Here is a 19,992-nt window from a genome sequence, read left to right as displayed (position 1 = left end):
CACGACGGGAGCTGTAGTCCGCCCACACCGGCCCCGGGAGCCGCGACACCGGCAGAGGCCCCGCCGCTCCCCCCTGCCCCGGGTGGCGCACGGAGATGGCGAAGGAAGGGAGTGAACCTTCATTTATTCCTTAAATAAACCGGGAGCGGTCGGGAACAGCACACGGGGAGCAGCGGAGGAGGCGGGGACGCCCGGAGGAGCCCCGGCCGCAGCGGGACCGGGAGGGCACCGGCCCCCACGGCTGAAGGCACAAAGCCTCTCGCCAGCCCCGGAGCATCCGAGAGGAGATGGACTGAAGCAGAATGCGTGAGACCTGTCCTGGGGATCCCCAGGGACACCAGGACAGGGGACAGAGGGCAGGTAAGGGGGCGAGGGGCTGCACACCGGGACTGGCTCAGCCCCCGAAGGCCTTGGCTGAAGGGTGCTGGGGGCAGCAAGGGGGTCACAGTCCTCGAAGCGGGTGGGGAGGGGGCTGCAGGAGCTGTTCAGCCCTCCCTGGAGGCAAAGGGGTGCCATGTAAACGCCAGGGCTGCTCCTCGGCACCCAGCCTGGCTTTGGGTTCCACATGGACGAAAGGCAGGATCCCCACAAGCAGCAGCTGCCCGAGCTCTGCCTGTCCCTGCCCTGTTCTCCTCATCCCTGGGCCTGAAGAGAGGGAGAGGATGGGGAAAGGGACAGGACAAAAGGACAAGACACCCTAGGGAAAGCACCAGCCCCATCCTCATCCCACTGGAGCAAGCCCCAGGAGGAAGAGGGGGATGACGTTCTTGGCAGAGCATGGGGGTCCCAGGGCACACGGGGGGCAGGGGACCCTCCCACACCCTAAGGGAGCACAAGCGTCATCACCAGGTGGGGAAACAGGAGAGCACAAGGAAGGCAAGTGACCATTCCAGTCCCTGGAAGCAGCATTCCAGCCATCTGGGGAGGCTCCTGCCCCCAGCAGCTGGTGCTGGAAGGGAGGGCGATGGCTCAGGGCTCCCCACCCTGCTCCCCCCAGTCTGCTGAGGGGAGGGGACCAGCACAAACCACAACAGCCTCTGTCCGTGAGGAAAGGGGGTTAAGAGCAGCAGACGATTCAGGCACCAGCACTTCCAAGCTGGGATGAGGCAGCCTCTGACAGCCGATGGGGATCCAGTGAAAGTGCGACTCGGGTTTCCTCTTCCTCGGGAAGAGCCCCGGGGCGCCGGGAGGGGCAGGGCCCGCACGGCTACGGGGCACGGAAGGCGTTGGTGGCCGCGCCCGCGGCGGCGTTGGCCGCAGCCGTGCGCACAGCCTGGTTGGAGAAAACCCCGGCTGCAAACTCCTCCTGCGCCTTCTGGAAGCTGGCACCCGTGCGGCGGTACAGGGAGTGGATCTGGGGCAGGAGGGAATGGGGTCAGGGCTGGGGCTGCAGGCCCTGGGAAACAGAGCTGTGATGGCCCAAACAGCCCCAAAAGGGATGAGGGATGGCTCAGGCTGTAGGTCCTGAGTGAACAGAGCTGTGATGGCCCAAACCTCCCCCGAAAGGGATGAGGGATGGCTCTGGCTGCAGACCCTGGGTAAACAGAGCTGTGATGGCCCAAACCTCCCCAAAGGGATGGCTCAGGCTGCAGGCTCTGGGTAAACAGAGCTGAGATGGCCCAAACAGCCCCCAAAAGGGATGAGAGATGGCTCTGGCTGCAGGCCCCTGGTAAAGAGACTTGTGATGGTCCAAACCTCCCCAAAGGGATGGCTCTGGTTGCAGGCCCCAGTTAAACAGAGTTGTGGTGGCCCAAACCTCCCCCGAAAGGGATGAGGGATGGCTCTGGCTGCAGGCTTTGATCCCAACCCACCTTTTTCAGCATGATGATCCCCAGCACAGCCACTGCCGTGAAGGACAAGGACACCAGGATCATCATCACGGCCACAGCCGTGTTAGTCCGCAGTGCTATCAGGCTCAGGATCCAGCCACTGCAAAACAAGAGGCAGTGACCCCAGGTTCCCTCCTCCGCACCCACCTCTTGCCTTTGTAGGGTCAGCACATGGCCCACCTGAATCCCCAGTTTGGGATGCCAATGGCCTGCAGCACATACATCACGTTCTGGGCAAAGAAGACGAAGAAGAAGACAAAGAAGTTGAAGGAACTGTCGCTCCTGGCAGGAAGAAATGGGCACGGTTAGGCCACAGAAGGAAGCTCCCAAACCTTCCTTAAAGCAGGAGAACAGGGAGCTCGGGGTGGAACAGCACATCCTGCAGAGCCAGAGGCCCCCAGGAGCTGGAGCAGGTGCTCAGGGCTCGGGACACACCTGAAGGCTTTGTACATGGGCCGGTACCAGCAAACAAAGGAACAGGGCGTGTAGAGCAGAGCCCAGAGGATGGAGAGGCCAAACCCAGAGCCGGCTGTGGGATCCACGCAGAACCAGGCGAGCGAGGACAGGAAGTTCAGGAACAGAGCAATGGTGCTGGCTGAGGGACAGGACAGAGCTCAGGAGCCCGTCCAGGCTCCCCCAGCCCCCACAACCACCTGTTCATCCCCATTTCCCCGCCGCAGCAGCACAGGAAATTCATCCTTCACCTGCTGCCAGGCTCTGCCCCGAGGCTCCGCTGCAGACTCACCCATCCAGAGGTAGTACATGGTTGTAACTGTTTTCTGGAAGTCAGCAGGGATCTCCACGGGGATGTCCTGGTAGAAGCACGGCTTCACCGGGCAGAAGGACGGCAGCGGGGGCCAGTTGTTGAGCCTCGCTGCGGACGGAAAGGGGTGAGGAGGAGCGAGGAGGGCTCCGGGGGGGTCCCACCGGGGGGTCCCACCCCTGCCCAGCCCCGCAGCCACTCACTCTGGGAACCGCCGAGGGCCGCGTTCTGCAGCTCCCGCTCCCGCCGGTCCAGCTCCTCCGCTTTCCGGTTGAGCTCCTCCTGCCGCTTCAGCAGCTCCGCCGTGGCGGCGGCGGCCGAGGCCTGCGGAGAGGGGGGACACAACCCTTGGGCTCCCGCCGGTGCCCGTGTCCCGGCCTGGCGGCGCCTCCCCCCGTACCTGCGAGCCGTAGGAGCCGTAGTTGCGGGGCTCGGTGGGACTCGCCTTCCGCGGGGGCTGCGCGGCCGCCGGTACCGGGGGCGGCGGCGCTACCGAAGGGGTCTGGAAGGGCGGCGGTGGCTGCAGGGGAAGAGCAGAGAGGTGAGACCCGCGCCGGCAGCGGGGAGGGCTCCGGTGCCCGGGAAGAAGATCCGGTACACGGGCAGGCCCCGGTGCCCGGGCAGGCCCCGCCGCTCACCGCGTCGCTCTCGAAGGGGTTGTAGCCATCCAGCACAGCGCCGGGCCGGGCCTGCAGCGCCGCGGGGTCCTGGAAGGGGTTGTCCGGGAGCACCGCGGGGCCGCCGCGCTGGGCCATGGCCGGACCGGGACCGGGAGCGCGCTGGACCCGCGGGACCGGCGCCGCCGCCGCCGCCAGGCCCCGCCCCTGCCCGCCGCTGATTGGTTCCGCTGCGCCGTGACGTCATCGGGGAGACCCCCGCCGCAGGGGGCCGCTGCGCACGCGCCGGAGCCGCGCCGGGCGGGGCGCGCGCGTGACGCGGCCACGTGTCCCGGGGTCACGTGCGGCGCGCCCGTCCCCACCCCAACCCCCGGGCCCGCCCTTCCTTCGGGTACCCCCGACCGTGTATCCGCCGCCCATTACCCCCCGGTGTCCCGGTATTCATCGCCCATCACCTCCCGGTGTCCCGGTATCCATCACCCGTCACCGCCCCGTGTCCCGGTACCCATTGGATTCACCCCCCGGTGTCCCGGTATCCATCACCCGTCACCCCCCCGTGTCCCGGTATCCATTGCCATCACCCCCCGGGTTCCCCATGTTCCGGTCCCCGCCCAGCCGGACCTGCCGGGACAGCAGCTCCTCCTGCGTGTCCCCCCGGTCCGGCTCCCTGCTCTTACCGGGCAGCCCCGGTACCGTTCACCTGCTGCCCGCGCAGCCCCCCCCGTCCCCCCAGGCGTTACCCCGCGGGTCGCGGGGGCCGCTCCAGCAGCTGTCACCACAGCCAGCCAGGGACTCGGGCACGACGAGCACTTGGGGAATTTCTCCTGTGTCTTCTGGAGCTGTTATTTATAGGAATCTCCAAATCCTTCCCCTCCAGCTGCCCGGGGACTGCACACTGACCTGTCCCGGGTCCTGCTGAGCATCCCGGGAGCAGGACATGCACCTGTCCCTGCCCTGTCCCCTCCCGGTGCTCAGCAAACTGCTAAAAACACTCTGCACAGACTGAGAGTGACATCTGAATCCCACAGGTGAGCTCCCACCTCAGCCCAAAGCTGGAGCTACTCCTGGCAGAGGTGGAAGCTGTGGATTTGGGGTTTGGACACCAGCATGAGTTTATTTTCTTGAATCCTAAGGTATGAATCAGTCAATTTAATTCTCCTCCAGCTTCAGTGTGGGGCTGGGCACAGGGGCAGGGGGACAGGAGGCAGTGAGGGCTCCCAGCCCAAGCTCAGTGAGCTGGGATCACAAGTCCATGGAGATGGCTCAGTGTCCCCTTCCTGAGGCTCTCACAGGCCCATGGAGATGGCTCAGTGTCCCCTTCCTGAGGCCCATGGAGATGGCTCAGTGTCCCCTTCCTGAGGCCCATGAAGATGGCTCAGTGTCCTTTCCTGAGGCTCTCACAGGCCCATGAAGATGGCTCAGTGTCACCTTTCCTGAGGCTCTCACAGGCCCATGGAGATGGCTCAGTGTCCTTTCCTGAGGCTCTCACAGGCCCATGGAGATGGCTCAGTGTCCCCTTCCTGAGGCTCTCACAGGCCGATGGAGATGGCTCAGTGTCACCCTTCCTGAGGCTCCCCACGCTCACTCCAGGTGAAACCAGACATTTCCTTTCCCCTCTGCATGGTGACAGCCTGGCACAGCCTGATGGTGCCACAGCAGAGCACATCTGTCATCCCCATCCCAGCGAGACTCTCCCCCTGCCATCAGCTGTGACACAGCCCAGAAAACACCCAGGGAACAGCCCAAACCAAGGCCCAGCCTCCCTGCAGAGCTGGGAAGAGTCAAAAAGCCACAGCCAGCCCTGGGGTGGATGTAGGACAGTAGGACAGCTGGATGTGGGCTCCTGACAGCCTCTTTTCCAACAGCCACCAGCAGCAGCCAACACTCCCCAGCTAAGGCTGAGAGGTTCCTTCAGGTAAGAGAACAGAACCCCTTCCTGGCCAACACCTTGGGTGTCTCTACAGGACTGCAGTGATGGAGGGACCATCATCACTCAGGGAAGCCCTGTTTGAGGGCCCCACTGTCCCTTCTCTGCCTCCCATGCCAACACTGCACCCAGGGCATGAAGAAAGGGCCAGTCCCCGGTTTTCTGCCCCACACAACAGCATCCACTCAGGTCCAGCTGCAGCCCTGAGGGCCAACAGCAGCTCCTATTCAGTGTAGGCTTGGGAGGTGCAGGTGGATACAGCTGGACCACAAAGTTCCTTTCATCCCTCTCCTTCCCCCCACAGGGCACAGTAGAACAACCCCAGGATCAGCTGCTGTCAGGCCAAACCCAGACCAGGTGCTTTATTCACTTCATATTTATTTTTCACAAAGACTGTACAAAATTCTTATAAAACTCTGGTGTGGGGATGGGCTATGACATTGATCCAAAAAATAATTCCCATGCAGTCCCACCAGTTCCATAACTTACAAGGAAACAGATAAGCTACAGAGAGCTGCGAGTCCTGGAGTATTTACACCGAGGAGGGCAGGAACAGGAGACAAAGCAACACAGGACAAGAGGTATTTACAGCACGGACACACAGACCCCCCTCACCTCACAAGAACAGCAGCAGCGACAGCAGGTCAGGCCCGTGGTGCTCCTAGGCCGACAGAATCTGGGCTATTTACAGTATCTCACATATTAACAGCTTTACAAATGTGTCCAGGAAGTTCATCTCATGTTTATATAAAAAAAAAAAAGCACCAAGTGTCTGAATAGAAATCACACAGGCCTCCACGGGGGCTAGAATCCGAGGGCTGGCTGGCACCTGTGGCGTCACCGGCTGATGTCCCGGCTCGAGTCCCACATTTTAGTGCTGGGCTCCATGCCCAGCATGTCAAAGAAGGGGTGCTTGAGGGCCTCAGCCAGGGTGACACGCTTGGAGGGCTCGTACTCCAGCATGCTCTCGATGAGGTCGAACAGGCGGTGATGGTCCTCGGCCTCCGAGGTCAGGTATCGCTGCAGGTGGAGGGGAAGGTGAGGCTCAAGGAGGCTACACCCATCCTGGGATGTTCCCTGCGCTCAGGGATGTTCCCTGGTTTGTTCACACCATCTCTCAGCCTGGAGCTGAGCTCTGCACTCCTCTCTATCCAGAACTGACAGATTTTCACACACCCTCCCTTCCCCAGGCACTTCCTGAACTTTCCATGTTCTCCTCGTCCTCCACTTGAGATGAAACTCAGGCTGCTGCAGCTTCCTATTGCTGGGACAGCCAAGGCTCCCTTCAACCACCCTTCTGCTGGCCCAAGCTTGCCCAGAGGGGGAATCTGAGGAGGCCTTACCCGCAGTGGTTTGCAGTTCTCCCGAACGTAGCGTCCAGCTGAGGTGTTCTCGTCCCAGTCCAGGCGGCCGTGGTAGAAATATTTCTGTTTCCTGTCAGAATAACAGGTGGCAGCAGGTTACACCTGAGCACAGCACACCCTGCAGCAGCAGCAGCAGCAGCAGCAAGGTGCCAGCCCCAGTGGGACACAGCTGGCTCTCCCTCAGGGAGAAGCACTGCCCCTGGAGCAGGAGGGCTGGCACAGCTGCAGGGCCCAGCTGGCCTTGCTCACCTTGTCTTCCGGACCATTCGAGAAGGAATTGGCCCCAAAATCCTCTCCATCATGGCCAGGTGCTCCCTGTTGTCATGTGTCTGGGAGAGAGAAATGTAAAGGGAAGGCATGGAATAGATTCCAGTGGTTCTGCCCCCAGCCCTGGGTGTTCCCCCACCCAGAACCCCTTCCTGGCCAACACCTTGGGTGTTTCCACAGGACTGCAGGGATGGAGGGACCCCCATCAGTCTCAGGGAAGCAGCCAGCATCCTCTCACCAGTTGGGAAGTACCCACACAACACAGTTCTCACCTGGAAAAGGGTGAAACCCACATAATACTCAAAGATGATGCAGCCAATACTCCACACATCACAGGGCTGGCTCCAGCCAAGCTCTGAAAAACAATGTTGTTTAAATAAATGATCCCGTTACAACACAAGAGTCCAAATCCCTCTTTCTTTTAAAAATAAATAACTAAAAAAACCCAAAAAACAAAAAACATCCTATTCCAGCCAGGCTTCTGGTGCTCTGCTGGCAATACACTGCCCAGCTGATGGTGGATCATGGAATCATCAAGGTTGGAAAAGACCTTCAAGATCACCAGCTCCAACCTGTGACCAATCCCAGTCCAGGACACGGAGTGCCACATCGAGCCATTCCTTGGACACCTCCAGGAATGGGGACTCCAAACCTCCCTGGGCAGCCCCTTCCACTGCCTGACCACCCTTTCCAGGAAGAAATTCCTCCTGATGTCCAACCCTGGCACAACTGGAGGCCATTTCTTCTTGTCCTGTCCCTTGCTCCCTGGGAGCAGAGCCCAAGCCCCCATGAGGAAGCTGTGGAGCGTGAGAGGGTCCCCCCTGAACCTCCTTTTTCCCAGGTGGAACAAACCCAGAACAATGACAGGGCTGTAACCATGGAGTTCCCAAGAAACAGCACTGCAGAGCTGTTAAATCAAGCACTTCTCATCTCCCAGGGCAAAGCCAGAAAGCTCCTGAATGATGTGGAAGCCCAACACCCCCTATCCCAGCGGGGTACAGGGGGCACAGCTGCCCTGGCAGACCCAGGGGCACCTTACCCAGGATGACTTCAGGGGCCCGGTAGTGCCTGGTGGACACGATGGTGCTGTGATGCTCGTGGTCAAAGGTGGCACTGCCAAAGTCCACCACCCTGATGGCCGTGCTCTTCACGCTCCTCTCATCCCGTTTCTGCAGGGGGGACAATGGCATCCATCACCTGGCAGCCCCTCCAGCCCCTGCCTTACCCAGCTGAGGGCACCACGGGAGGGGAAAGCTTCAGCAGCCCCAAAGCAGCTCCCAGCAGCAGCCATGGCTCACTCAGCACTGGCAGATGATGCAAAGCCCTGAAGGACTGCACAGAGCCCACATCCCCTGGGGCTGTGTCTGACCCCTCTGGCAAGGTCAGGGACACCAAGAGGAGAGCCAAGTGAGGCAGTGTGTTACCTTTTCCAGGTTGTAGGAGAGCTCGTAGTCAGAGTTCACAAAGAGGATGTTCTCTGGCTTGAGGTCAGTATGGGTGAGTTTATTGTCATGCAGAACTGAGGGAGAAAACAGAGCCTGGGTGAGGGGAGAGAAGCAGAACAAGGCTGCACCCCTCCAAAAAGCCATCATTGGTTCAGTTTGCTCATACTGGCACCAGTTGAACCCACATTTCAACCTGGGTGTGAACAGCCAGGCAAAGCCCAGGCCACGATGCTTCAGTAGAAGCACAAAGATTTATTGTATTGATCGCCAGAAGGTGCAGGGGGGTGGATGCTGGAGTGCTCTGAGCTACTGCCAGCCCACAAGCACCAGAAAATGAAGAGGATTCATTCCCAGCGGGGCAGGAAGGCTCAGGCTCAGAACCACAGCAAAAACTTGTTGCTCTGGGCCACCAGTTGCAGAAAAGTGCAACCTACTCAGCTCCCCAGGTCAGCCCAAAGCAGGGGGAGAGCAGCAGGGAACACTTACACTTCACAGCCTGGCACACCTGGAAGGCCATGTGCCGTACTTGGTGGATGGGGTAAGGCAGGTAGTTGTTATCCTTCAGGAAATCAAAGGTGCTGAGCCCCAGCAGCTCGAAGGAGATGCACATGTGGCCATGGTAGTCAAACCAGTCAAACATCCTGACACAGAGACTGACAGAAACATTCCAGTTGGGAACAGCTCTGCAGGCACCACTCAGCTGTGTCACCCCTGTGTCAGGCTCCTCCTTTCCCTGCTCAGTCTGTACCTCACAGCAAGCCAAGGTGCTTCCAAAACTATTTAGGATCACCTTCAAGCACACAACACCCAGCACCTCTTCCACCCCAGCCCTGAAACCAGCCCTTCCTGCTGAACACCAAGAGCACACTCACTTGGTGTTCTCAGGATCCTTCTCGTTGATTTTCTCCAGCACGTTGATTTCCAGTCGAGCAGCCTCTTTGTATTTCTCCACGTTTTTAATGATTTTCAGAGCAACGCGTGCACCACCCCTGTGGGAGAAACAGGAAGGAAGCACAAGGTGAGCCCTAAGCAGGTAAAAGAAGCTGTGCCCTGTGAAAGGGACCTTCTGACCAACCTCCCTTGCTCAAGCAGGTTGTTATTAAGGGGTGTCTACCAACGGTGCCCCTTTCCCTCCCTACAAAACAACCCTGAAGCTTCCCCCAGCACTTGGGCAACACAAAGAGGGTGAGAGCCTGGAGCAGCAGAGGATATTGGAAACCAAGGGACTGATTTTCACCCCCAGGCTCCCACATTTTGCCAGCCACGGTCTCCCCTTTCCCCACATACCTCCGGTGATCCATGCACTGCACCACTCTGCCGAAGGTCCCTTCCCCCAGGGTGCTGATAATCTCATCTGGGAGGGAGAGAAGGAGAGGGAAGGAGCTGAGAGAGGGAGCAGGACCTGGCTGCAGCGATACACAGGGCAGAGGAGAATGCATTGCAACACCTAACCTGCACACAGCTGGAGAGACCGGAGCAGCGGAAGGCTGACACCGGCTGCACAAGGCAGCTGCCCTAATTCCCTGGCACTTCAGTAACAATACACAATATAAACGTAGCTTTAACAAAAGGGGAAGGAAAAGGAGAGGGTTTTCTCTTTAATAAACAATGAAAATAAAATGAAACAGAAAGATAAGACAGATCTGCGACTGCGATGGGAGCTTAACTAGAGAGCTAAATTATGTTACGATTTGGCTGTACATCTTTCTTGTAGCCAGTCGCCGACGCGATAGATCAGATGCCCCTCGTCGTCGTCCTCCACACTCTTGGCCCTTCTGCTGCTCTGTCGACTCCGCTGCTGGCCCAGGCAGACAGGGAATTCATCATTCACCAATCAGATTTTCAAACCAGCGCAGCAGCAGCCAGCGTCACGCATTGGTTGGTTTGGAAATTCACATGGTTGTTTGAGGAGGGGTTGCAGGAGGAGATTCCCAGCCAATTCATACGGCACAGAGGAATATATAACGATAGGGATATTGCAAGGGAACATGTCAAGATACAACACACTAGCTCAGAAAAGAAAAAAACAGTTTGCTTTTCGTTGTAGCAAAAAAAAAAAAAAAGAAAAAAAAAAGAAAAAAAAAAGAAAAAGAAAAAAAAGAAAAAAATAAGAAAAAAAAGAACCTACAAACAGCCCCAACCCGAACCAGTGTGACAGCAGAGCTGTCAGAGTGAGGGAGCTGAGGGGCATGGAAAGGGCTGGCTGTTCTTGCTCCCACAGGGGCTCAGAGAGGAACAGCACCGGCCTTCGGGTCCTGGGGACAGCCTGAGCACGCCGCAGAGCAGGGGCAGCAGGAGGCAAGTGCTGGCTGGGAGCTCCTGCACAAGCCCAGGCTGCCCCCACAGGCACCCCTATCCCACTCCAATAACCGCCCACACAGCTTCCCCCAGCCCCGACACTCAGGGAAAGATGAACTCCGAGGTTGCAGAAAAGCAGCTTTAGATACAATGATCCATCCAAAACGGAAAGTTCCCAGTGACTGCCTGGGGAAAAGATGGACACTTCTTCCTAGACCCTCCCCCAAAGAAGCTGATCCTGGAAGGACTAACTTCCAGAAGAGAAGCTGAACCCAACAGGGAACAGGGACAGCCCTGGGATGAGGCAGATAAGAGGTTTATGCTGGAGAAGAGAAAATTCCTGCCTTCGGTTCCTCAGCTAAGTATCCCCATACTTGGGAGCAACCAGCCAGCAGACTTGGGACCCAAATCCAGCCCCCAATCCCCTCCCTGGACACAGAGCCAGAACAGACCAGACAACACTGAGAGCTCCACACACAGAGCAGAGAATGTGTCTGGGGTCTAACAGAAGTGGAAGGTGAACAGCAGAACAGACAAGAAGAGAAAGCCAGGGATGCTTCCGGGAAGAGCCTGGGATGGTTCTGCCTCCACTTGAGCTGAGTGCTCCAAAAGCTCTGCTCCTCCACAAAGCCCACATCAGCTGGGCCCACCCAGGAGGATCCTGCTCAGAGCCAAGGCCCGAAACAGGGACCACAGGGGCAGTCACCTGCCCCAGGCTCTCTGGGACTGGGACCAGCTGAGCGCTGGCTCTTCGAGCCTTGCACAAACCCTGCCTGGCTGGGGCTCCTACACAGCCCTCCGTGAGCATCACTGAATGGGAGGAGATGCAGCACCACCCTGGGGACCCGCCAGCCTCGCGGGGCACTCCTGTCCTCCCACTGAGAGAGGGCCTGAGCCACCCGTGCCCAGCTGGCACCGGGCAGCGCCAACCACGGCGCGCAGGGACGTGAGCAGCAACAACTCTGCACCAAAACTCCTCTAAAACACACACACACACACACACACAGCTCAAGCCGACTCCGACAGAGCATTTAAAAAGTGAATTTTCTACTTACCCAGCTCAGCACCTGGGAGAGAGAGAAAGGTTACAGGGCAGGCACGGCACAGCAGGATACTCACCGATGAGGAGCGGCTAAAGGACCGGCTGCGGCGCCGCCTCCGCCTGTGCTTACGCCGGCTGCTTTTGCAGCTCCGGTAGCTGCCCTCGCGGTCCCGGGAGCGCCGGTACTCGTACGAGTGGCGGTACTCGGGCTCGTAGTAGGCGTCGCCCCGCTCGCGGCTGTAGTCGTTGCGCCTGTAGCTGTCACAGTAACGGCGGTCGTAGGCCCTGCGGTCTGCTGAGTGGTCGTCGTAGCTGGGCATGGGCATGGGGAGAGGGGAGGGGTCAGTCCCTCTCAGAGGCATCCAGAACATCTGAGATAGCCCAGCTACCCCAAATGGTAAAAAATTAACAGGATGGGTTCTGAGGTGGTGTTGGAAAAAGGTTTAATAAAAGGAGAAATAAGAAAGCTCTTACAGGTAAGAACCGAGCCAGGGGCAAGAGGTTCTTGCTCTCAGAGGAACCCAGCTACCCCAAATGGTATAAAACTACCAGGATGGCTTCTGAGGTGGTGTTGGAAAAAGGTTTAATAAAAGGAGAAATAAGAAAGCTCTTACTGGTAAGAACTAAGCCAGGGGAAAGAGGTTTTTGGTCTCAAAGGAACCCAGAACATCTGAGATAGCCCAGCTACCCCAAATGGTATAAAACTACCAGGATGGGTTGTGAGGTAGTGTGGTAAATGGAAAAAGGTTTAATAAAAGGAGAAATGAGAAAGCTCTTACAGGTAAGAACCGAGCCAGGGGCAAGAGGTTTTTGGTCTCAGAGGAACCCAGCACACCTGAGATAGCCCAGCTACCCCAAATGGCAAAAAGTTAACAGGATGGGTTCTGAGGTGGTGTTGGAAAAAGGTTTAATAAAAGGAGAAATAAGAAAGCTCTTACAGGTAAGAACCGAGCCAGGGGAAAGAGGTTTTTGCTCTCAAAGGAACCCAGAACATCTGAGATAGCCCAGCTACCCCAAATGGTATAAAACTACCAGAATGGCTTCTGAGGTGGTGTTGGAAAAAGGCTTAATAAAAGGAGAAATAAGAAAGCTCTTACTGGTAAGAACTAAGCCAGGGGAAAGAGGTTTTTGGTCTCAAAGGAACCCAGAACATCTGAGATAGCCCAGCTACCCCAAATGGTATAAAACTACCAGGATGGGTTGTGAGGTAGTGTGGTAAATGGAAAAAGGTTTAATAAAAGGAGAAATAAGAAAGCTCTTACAGGTAAGAACTAAGCCAGGGGAAAGAGGTTTTTGCTCTCAAAGGAACCCAGAACATCTGAGATAGCCCAGCTACCCCAAATGGTATAAAACTACCAGGATGGGTTGTGAGGTAGTGTGGTAAATGGAAAAAGGTTTAATAAAAGGAGAAATAAGAAAGCTCTTACAGGTAAGAACCGAGCCAGGGGCAAGAGGTTTTTGGTCTCAGAGGAACCCAGCACACCTGAGATAGCCCAGCTACCCCAAATGGCAAAAAATTAACAGGATGGGTTCTGAGGTGGTGTTAGAAATGGAAAAAAGTTTAATAATAAAGGCAAAGTAACAAAGGCCTTACAGAGAAAAACCAAGCCAGGGGAAACAGGTTTTTGCTCTCAAAGGAACCCAGCACACCTGAGATAGCCCAGCTACCCCAAATGGTATAAAACTACCAGGATGGGTTCTGAGGTGGTGTTGGAAAAAGGTTTAATAAAAGGAGAAATAACAAAGCTCTTACAGGTAAGAACCGAGCCAGGGGCAAGAGGTTCATGCTCTCAGAGGAACCCAGCACACCTGAGATAGCCCAGCTGCCCCAAATGGTATAAAACTACCAGGACGGGTTCTGAGGTAGTGTTGGAAATAGAAAAAGGTTTAATAAAAGGCAAAATAAAAAAGCTCTTACAGAGAAAACTGAGCCAGGGGAAAGAGGTCCTTGCTCCTGCTGAAACACCCCCCAAAAGGGATTATTTCCTTTGTTCTCTTCTTTTTCTAGTGAATTACTGTCCAACAAATTACCTAGGCTGGACCTCATGGCCTCTGTCCAATTGGGCAGCCCCAGGTCTGAGGTGAAGTCCCAGACGTCCTATGAGGTGTCTTTGTACCAAATTGGGAGAGAAACTTCTGGGCTTTTTGCCTTTTTAAGCAGACAAAGAATAATTTTGGACCAAACATTGCTACATTGGGGAATGTTGAGGGGTTGGAGTGGACTTGAAGATCTTCATCACCTCGCCCTAGACCAGACTGCCTTGTCCAGTCTGGCCTTGAACACTGCCAGGGTTGGGGCAGCCCCATCCACCCAGTGTGCCAGTGTCTCACAGGGAAGATCTCACTCATGTCTAGCCTAAATTCTCTCTCTTTCAATTTGTACCCATTATTCCTTGTCCTATCACTACAGTTCCTCATGGAGGGTCCCTCTCCAGTTTCCTTGTAGGCCCCTTTTAACACTGCAAGGTGCTGTGAGGTCTTCACACAACCTCCTCTTCTCCAGGCTGGAAACCTCTCCCAGCCCAAATCCTCTCACAACCTCCTCTTCTCCAGGCTGGAAACCTCTCCCAGCCCCAATTCTCTCACAACCTTCTCTTCTCCAGCCTGGAAAACTCTCCCAGCCCCAATTCTCTCACAACCTTCTCTTCTGCAGGCTGGAAACCTCTCCCAGCCCCAATTCTCTCAGCCTTTCTCCATGAGGAAGGTGTTCCAATCCTCTTAACAACACCCCAGCCTCCTCTGGACCTGTTCCAACAGTTCCATGTCCTTGTTATGTTTGGAACACCAAAACTTTTGCAGTGCTTTGAGGGAGCCCAAGGCAAGAGGCCATGAGCTGCCAACCCTTGGCATAACAAGGGGGACAGGGATCTGTGCCCCAGCCAGGTGAGGGACACTCTGAGCTGAGGACCCCAGATCTTCCTGTACTGAAACTGTGAAGGGATAAAGGCTCAGCGGGTCCTTTGTTCAGGATCCCTCCTTGAAGGCACCAGCTGGAGTTTCTTTGTTATTGCACCAAGATTAAACCATTTTTAAGGATTGAGATGTCTGAGACTCAGCTGTGAGAAACCAGGGCTGAGCCAATAAGGAAACTGGTCTGACTGGGAGTGTGGGGTGTATAGGGAGTCAAACAGGGCAAACATTGGGTCACTGAAGCCACTGCTGTGAAGGAGCCTCAGTCCCTGCTCAGGTGGTGCAGTGGCACTGCCAGAGGGGCTCCTGGCTGCCAGACAGGGAAGTTTCCCAAAGAGGGGAGTGAGGGGCTTTGGTGACAAGCACTGCCCAGGCTGTGACAGCTCAGAGCAGGCCCAGGTCACGTGGAACCTGGGTGAGTATGGATGACTGGGCCATGATTAAGGGACTGGAGCATCTCTCTTAATGAGCAGAGACTGTGGGAGATGGGCCTCGTTAGTCTGGAGATGACTGAGAGGAAATCTCATTACTGCACATCAGTATCTCCAAGGCAGGTGCCAGGAGGGTGCCAGACTCTTTTCAGTGGTGCCCAGCAAGAGGATGGGTAGCAATGACCATAAACTAAAACACACCACGTTCTTTCTACCCCAACACAAGGAAGAAGTTGTTCCCACAGAGGGTGGCAGAGCACTGGCACAGCTGCCCAGGGTGAGCATGGCACCTCCCTCTCTGAGGACACCCCACATCAGTATCTCCAATGCAGGTGCCAGGAGGGTGCCAGACTCTTTTCAGTGGTGCCCACTGACAGGATGGGTAGCAAAACCATCAACTAAAACACACCATGCTCTACCCCAACACAAAGAAGAAGCTGATCCCACAGAGGGTGGCAGAGCACTGGCACAGCTGCCCAGGCCGAGCATGGCACCTCCCTCTCTGAGGACACCCCACATCAGTGTCTCCAATGCAGGTGCCAGGATGGTGCCAGACACTTTTCAGTGGTGCCCAGTGACAGGAAGCTGTTCCCACAGAGGGTGGCAGAGCACTGGCACAGCTGCCCAGGGTGAGCATGGCACCTCCCTCTCTGGACACATCCCAAACCCACCCGGCCGTGTCCCTGAGCACTGGGTGACCCCAGAGGTCCCTCCCAGCCCAGCCCCCGGGTGAGCCCGTGCAGGAGGGCAGCTGAAGCCCCGCTCACCTCCGGGATCGGACGTGGTAGCTGTCCTCCCGCCGGTGCCGCCGGTCCCGCTCGCTGCTGCTGGACCGGGACCGCGTCCGCCGCCGCTTGTGCTTGCGGCTCCGGTAGCGCTCGTGGTAACTGCCGCGGCTGCTGCGCTCCGACGAGCGGTACCTTCGGGAGTGCGGCATCTGCGGGGACAGCACAGACACTCAGGGACCCGTGGGGACGGCAGGGGGACAGCAGGGACACTCAGGGACACTCAGGGACCCGTGGGGACAGCAGGGACACTCAGGGACCCATGGGGACAGCAGGGACAGTCAGGGACCCGTGGGGACAGCAGGGACACTCAGGGACACTCAGGGACCCGGGGGGACACTCAGGGACCCGTGGGGACAGCGGGGACCCTGTGGTAACTGCCGCGGCTGCTGCGCTCCGACGAGCGGTACCTTCGGGAGTGCGGCATCTGCGGGGACAGCACGGACACTCAGGGACCCGTGGGGACAGCAGGGGGACAGCAGGGACACTCAGGGACACTCAGGGACCCGTGGGGACAGCAGGGACACTCAGGGACCCATGGGGACAGCAGAGACAGTCAGGGACCCGTGGGGACAGCAGGGACACAGCAGGGACACTCAGGGACCCGGGGGGACAGCAGGGGGACAGCAGGGACACTCAGGGACCCATGGGGACAGCAGGGACACAGCAGGGACACTCAGGGACCCGTGGGGACAGCAGGGACACAGCAGGGACACTCAGGGACCCGTGGGGACAGCGGGGACCCTGTGGTAACTGCCGCAGCTGCTGCGCTCCGACAAGCGGTACCTTCGGGAGTGCGGCATCTGCAGGGACAGCAGGGACACTCAGGGACCCATGGGGACAGTGGGGACCCTGTGGGGACACCCTGGGGACAGCAGGGACTGTCAGGGACTCATGGGGACAGTGGGGATCCCCTGGGAACAGCAGGGACCCCGTGAGACACTCATGGGGACAGCAGGGACCCTGTGAGGCACCCATGGGGACAGAAGGGACCCCATGAGGACAGCACAGACACTGAGGCACACGGGGGGACAGAGGGACACTGAGACACCCGTGGGGTCAGCAGGGACCCTCTAGGGATGGCAGGGAACCCTGTGAAGCCCCCATGGGGACAGCAGGGACCCCATGAGGCACCTGTGGGGACAGCAGGAACCTCTGGGGTCAGCAGGGACCCTGTGAGACACCCGTGGGGACGGCAGGGACCCCATGAAGCATCTGTTGGGACATCAGGGACTTTGTGAGGTCAGCAGAGACCCTGTGAGGCAGCTGTGGGGACAGCAGGGACCTGTGGGGATGGCACAGACCCTGTGAGGCATCTGTGGGACCAGCAGGGACCCTGTGAGGACGGCACGGACCCTGTGGGGCACCCAAGGGGACAGCAGGGACAGTGAGGCACCCATGGGGACATCAGGGACCCTGTGAGGCACCCATGGGGACAGCAGGGACTCTGTGGGGACATCAGGGACAGTGAGGCACTCTGTGAGGCTCCCGTGGGGACAGCAGGATTCTGTGGGGTCAGCAGAGACCCTGTGGGGACATCAGGGACCCCGTGGGGACATCAGGGACAGTGAGGCACCCATGGGGACAGCAGGGACCCTGTGAGGCACTCGTGGGGACCCCATGGAGACCCCCTCTCTGCTGTGAGGCACCCGTGGGGACAGCAGGGATGTCTGGGGACAGCAGGGACCCTGTGGCACCTGTGGGGACAGCAGGGCAGCATTAACAGGAACCCAATGTGTGTGAGTGTGCCAGGGGATCTGAGAGAGGAGAGCAACCTCTGAGAGACCCCAGAGCCCCACAGGACAGGGTGAGACCCCCCATGGTCATCCTGCCCCGTTCCCTTTCCCAGAAAAAGAACCCTGGTTCTCATTGCCAGGTTTGTATCTCTTCCTCACACCCATCTCTACTGCCCACAGCTCCAGGAACAGATTTTGCACCTTTTCTCTTCAAGCTGCCCAGGAATGAGGGAAGCAGCACCAAGGGAGGTGAGGGAATGTGAAATGAAGCCCTGGATGTCACCAGAGCCCCTGGGCAATGTGAGAAATGGATTTATAGAAAATCCTCAAAGCCTGGCAGAAGTTTTAAAAGGTGGCCTTGCAAATAAGACTGGATAATTTGGAGAAACAGAAGTATGAAAGATGCATTGTAGTGGGACCCACGAGGGGTAATTTTAAATTATTTGCTTTAAAGTATTTACAGCATGGTGTGGCTAAATAAGCCAAAAAATTATTCTGATGTACTGTAATTAAGAAATAGTTCATTTCTGATTGTGATGACGTGAATTATAACATCTGAATTCTTCCACCCTTCATATGAGACTGAGAATAGAATAAAAGTTTTTAAAATGCCTCTCAGTTGCCCCATCTCTGGGTCAGAAAAAGGCTTAATCAGGCTTAATCCAGCAATGGATGCCCAGAGAGCAGCTCCTCAAGAGATGCCTCAGGTTTCCTGCCAAGTGCCATCTACACTGGGTCACAAGGGTGGGGAAGGGTCTGGGGCTGTTTGGTCTGTTCAGCTGGGACTGAGGGGAGATCTCAGGGGGCTGCAGCTTCCCCAGGAGGGACAGCTCTGGTCTCTGCTCTGTGTGACAGTGACAGCACCCCAGGGAATGGCTGCAGCTGTGGCAGGGAGGTTTAGGCTGGATATAGGAAAAGGTGCTTCCCCCAGAGGTTGTTGGGGCACTGCCCAGGCTCCCCAGGGAATGGTCCCAGCCCCAGGGCTGCCAGAGCTCCAGGAGAGGTTGGACAATGCTCCCAGGGATGCACAGGCCGGGATTGCTGGGGTGTCCTGGGGAAGGACATCAGGATGTGCTGATGCCTTTGGATCCCTCCCAACTCAGGAGGTTGGTGACACACATCCCTCTGTCAATGGAGAACCACCCAGGAGCAAACCCTCCCTTCCCAAAGGGCACCAACAGGGCCCTGCAGATCCCCAGCTCTGCCCCTCTGGAGAGCCTGGAGCCAAGGAGATCCAAAGGGCACCAACAGAGCCCTGCAGAGCCTCAGGGGTCTCAGCTCAGCCCCTCTGGAGAGCCTGGAGCCAAGGAGATCCAAAGGGCACCAACAGAGCCCTGCAGACCCTCAGGGGTCTCAGCTCAGTCCCTCTGGAGAGCCTGGAGCCGAGGAGATCCCGAGGTGGGATGGCACAGAGGCTGCAGCCCCTCAGAACCTGCCAGGCCGTGCCCCACAGCTCTCAAACATTCCCCGTACGAATTTGGGTTCCTAGCACAATTGGTGGAATCATGGAACGTGTACTGGGAGGGACCATCACGCTCACTCAGTCCCACCCCCTGCCATGTGCAGGGCCACCTTCCACTGGCCCAGGCTGCTCCAACCTGGCATTAAACACCGCAGGGATGGGGCAGCCACAGCTTCTCTGGGCAATCTGTGCCAGGGCCACAGGAGAAGCCGGAGCGCCCGCGGCAGTTTCCCCCATCCAAAATGCCCCCGGCTGCGTCCCCGTCCCCGCCCAGCGCTGACATCACCGCCAGGGCTCGGACAGGCCGAACCGGCCCCGGCGCGGGGTGATCGGGGGCACGGGCCCGGTACCGCCTGCACGGGGGGCTTTGCCCGGGGTTCCCCCCGAGCCCCGCGGTTTCCAGCCGCGGACTGAAGGGAGCGCGAAGGCGGCGCTGGCGGCCCGCCAAGGCCCGGCTCCGTGGAACGAGCACCGGGGCTGCGTTCCGCAGCGGGGCTGGAACCGCTTTGGGGACGGTGATGGCGGCCGCGCCGGGCGGGGCATCCGCCGTGCAGGCCCGGAAGCACCGGGACACCGGGAGAGGGCGGGGCGGCCTCGGCGGGGAGGCCCCGACCGGGTCCCTCCGGGCCATCCGGCCCCGCCGCCCTCACGGGAACACCCAGGCCGCCGATTGCCACCGCGGCCCCGCCGGGAACGACAAACCGGGCCCGCCCCGCGCCGCCCTCACCGGCCGCGGCCTACCCACCCCGCCCCGGCCCGCGGGGCCTCGCACCGCGCCGCACCGCCACGCACCGTCCTCGCAGCCAGCCCGGTGCGCTTGTCCCACAGGAAATCCGTGATGGCGGCCGTGGGCCCCCGGGCCCCGCTCCAGCTCCTGCCGCCGCCGCCGCCGATCCGGGTCCTGCCAGCCCGCGGGGCCGCGCACGCACGTACGCGATCACGTACGCACGCACGTAGGCGCGCGGAGCTGCGTCACACCAGGTGGGGCCGGTGGGCGGGGTTAGAGCAGAGGGGCGGGACCGGTTCCGCACGGATCCCTCTTTAAGCCACGCCCCCTTCTCGGACCCATCGGCGCGGCCTTGGCGAGGCCGAGGGGCGGGGCGAGATTTGAGGGGC

The 19,992-nt window shown here is 58.4% G+C and overlaps 2 protein-coding genes and 1 long non-coding RNA gene across 5 annotated transcripts; 1 reads left to right on the top strand and 2 right to left on the bottom strand.

The window, feature by feature from the left end:
* Positions 1 to 107: 107 nt before the first annotated feature.
* SCAMP3 (secretory carrier membrane protein 3) lies at positions 108 to 3,400 on the bottom strand. Its single transcript, XM_066567929.1, has 8 exons — positions 3,231 to 3,400; positions 2,993 to 3,112; positions 2,796 to 2,916; positions 2,575 to 2,703; positions 2,265 to 2,424; positions 2,010 to 2,111; positions 1,812 to 1,929; positions 108 to 1,354 (listed from the first exon to the last, which is right to left on the bottom strand). The coding sequence occupies exons 1-8, from the start codon at positions 3,345 to 3,347 to the stop codon at positions 1,208 to 1,210; spliced, it is 1,014 nt and encodes a 337-aa protein (XP_066424026.1). The 5' UTR covers positions 3,348 to 3,400; the 3' UTR covers positions 108 to 1,207.
* A 119-nt stretch (positions 3,401 to 3,519) lies between these two features.
* Positions 3,520 to 7,167, top strand: LOC136568087 (uncharacterized). Of its 2 annotated transcripts, XR_010785184.1 has the most exons (5): positions 3,520 to 4,342; positions 5,075 to 5,124; positions 5,441 to 5,493; positions 5,604 to 5,717; positions 6,948 to 7,167. It is a non-coding gene; the product is annotated as an uncharacterized lncRNA (long non-coding RNA). The 2 variants fall into 2 exon arrangements; XR_010785183.1 differs by lacking the exon at positions 3,520 to 4,342 and having other exon boundaries at positions 4,379 to 5,124.
* On the bottom strand, positions 5,498 to 19,779 carry CLK2 (CDC like kinase 2). Of its 2 annotated transcripts, none has more exons than XM_066567908.1 (13): positions 19,669 to 19,779; positions 15,661 to 15,830; positions 11,630 to 11,864; positions 9,914 to 10,010; positions 9,500 to 9,566; positions 9,085 to 9,201; positions 8,699 to 8,865; positions 8,192 to 8,286; positions 7,807 to 7,936; positions 7,040 to 7,122; positions 6,750 to 6,829; positions 6,480 to 6,570; positions 5,498 to 6,156 (listed from the first exon to the last, which is right to left on the bottom strand). In XM_066567908.1, the coding sequence occupies exons 2-13, from the start codon at positions 15,828 to 15,830 to the stop codon at positions 5,974 to 5,976; spliced, it is 1,515 nt and encodes a 504-aa protein (XP_066424005.1). In that variant the 5' UTR covers positions 19,669 to 19,779; the 3' UTR covers positions 5,498 to 5,973. The 2 variants fall into 2 exon arrangements, with proteins under 2 accessions (XP_066424005.1, XP_066424006.1); XM_066567909.1 differs by having other exon boundaries at positions 9,914 to 10,007.
* Between the last annotated feature and the right edge of the window lie 213 nt (positions 19,780 to 19,992).

Source organism: Molothrus aeneus, chromosome 31 (assembly GCF_037042795.1).
Source record: "Molothrus aeneus isolate 106 chromosome 31, BPBGC_Maene_1.0, whole genome shotgun sequence".
NCBI classification, from domain to species: domain Eukaryota; kingdom Metazoa; phylum Chordata; class Aves; order Passeriformes; family Icteridae; genus Molothrus; species Molothrus aeneus.
This window is presented reverse-complemented; position numbering and strand designations above follow the sequence as displayed.

Bases quoted from the DNA above. Each gene is read 5' to 3' on its own strand.
- SCAMP3 (XM_066567929.1), bottom strand. From the start codon at position 3,347: ATGGCCCAGCGCGGCGGCCCCGCGGTGCTCCCGGACAACCCCTTCCAG. The intron at 2,425-2,574 runs GTGAGTCTGCAG...CCTGTCCCTCAG, and splicing joins CATGTACTACCTCTGGATGG to CCAGCACCATTGCTCTGTTC. The intron at 2,112-2,264 runs GTGTGTCCCGAG...TCTTCCTGCCAG, and splicing joins CCCATGTACAAAGCCTTCAG to GAGCGACAGTTCCTTCAACT.
- CLK2 (XM_066567908.1), bottom strand. From the start codon at position 15,830: ATGCCGCACTCCCGAAGGTACCGCTCGTCGGAGCGCAGCAGCCGCGGC. The intron at 8,866-9,084 runs GTGAGTGTGCTC...TGTTTCTGTCAG, and splicing joins AAGGATCCTGAGAACACCAA to TCTCTGTGTCAGGATGTTTG. The intron at 6,830-7,039 runs GTGAGAACTGTG...TCTCTCTCCCAG, and splicing joins TGGGTTTCACCCTTTTCCAG to ACACATGACAACAGGGAGCA.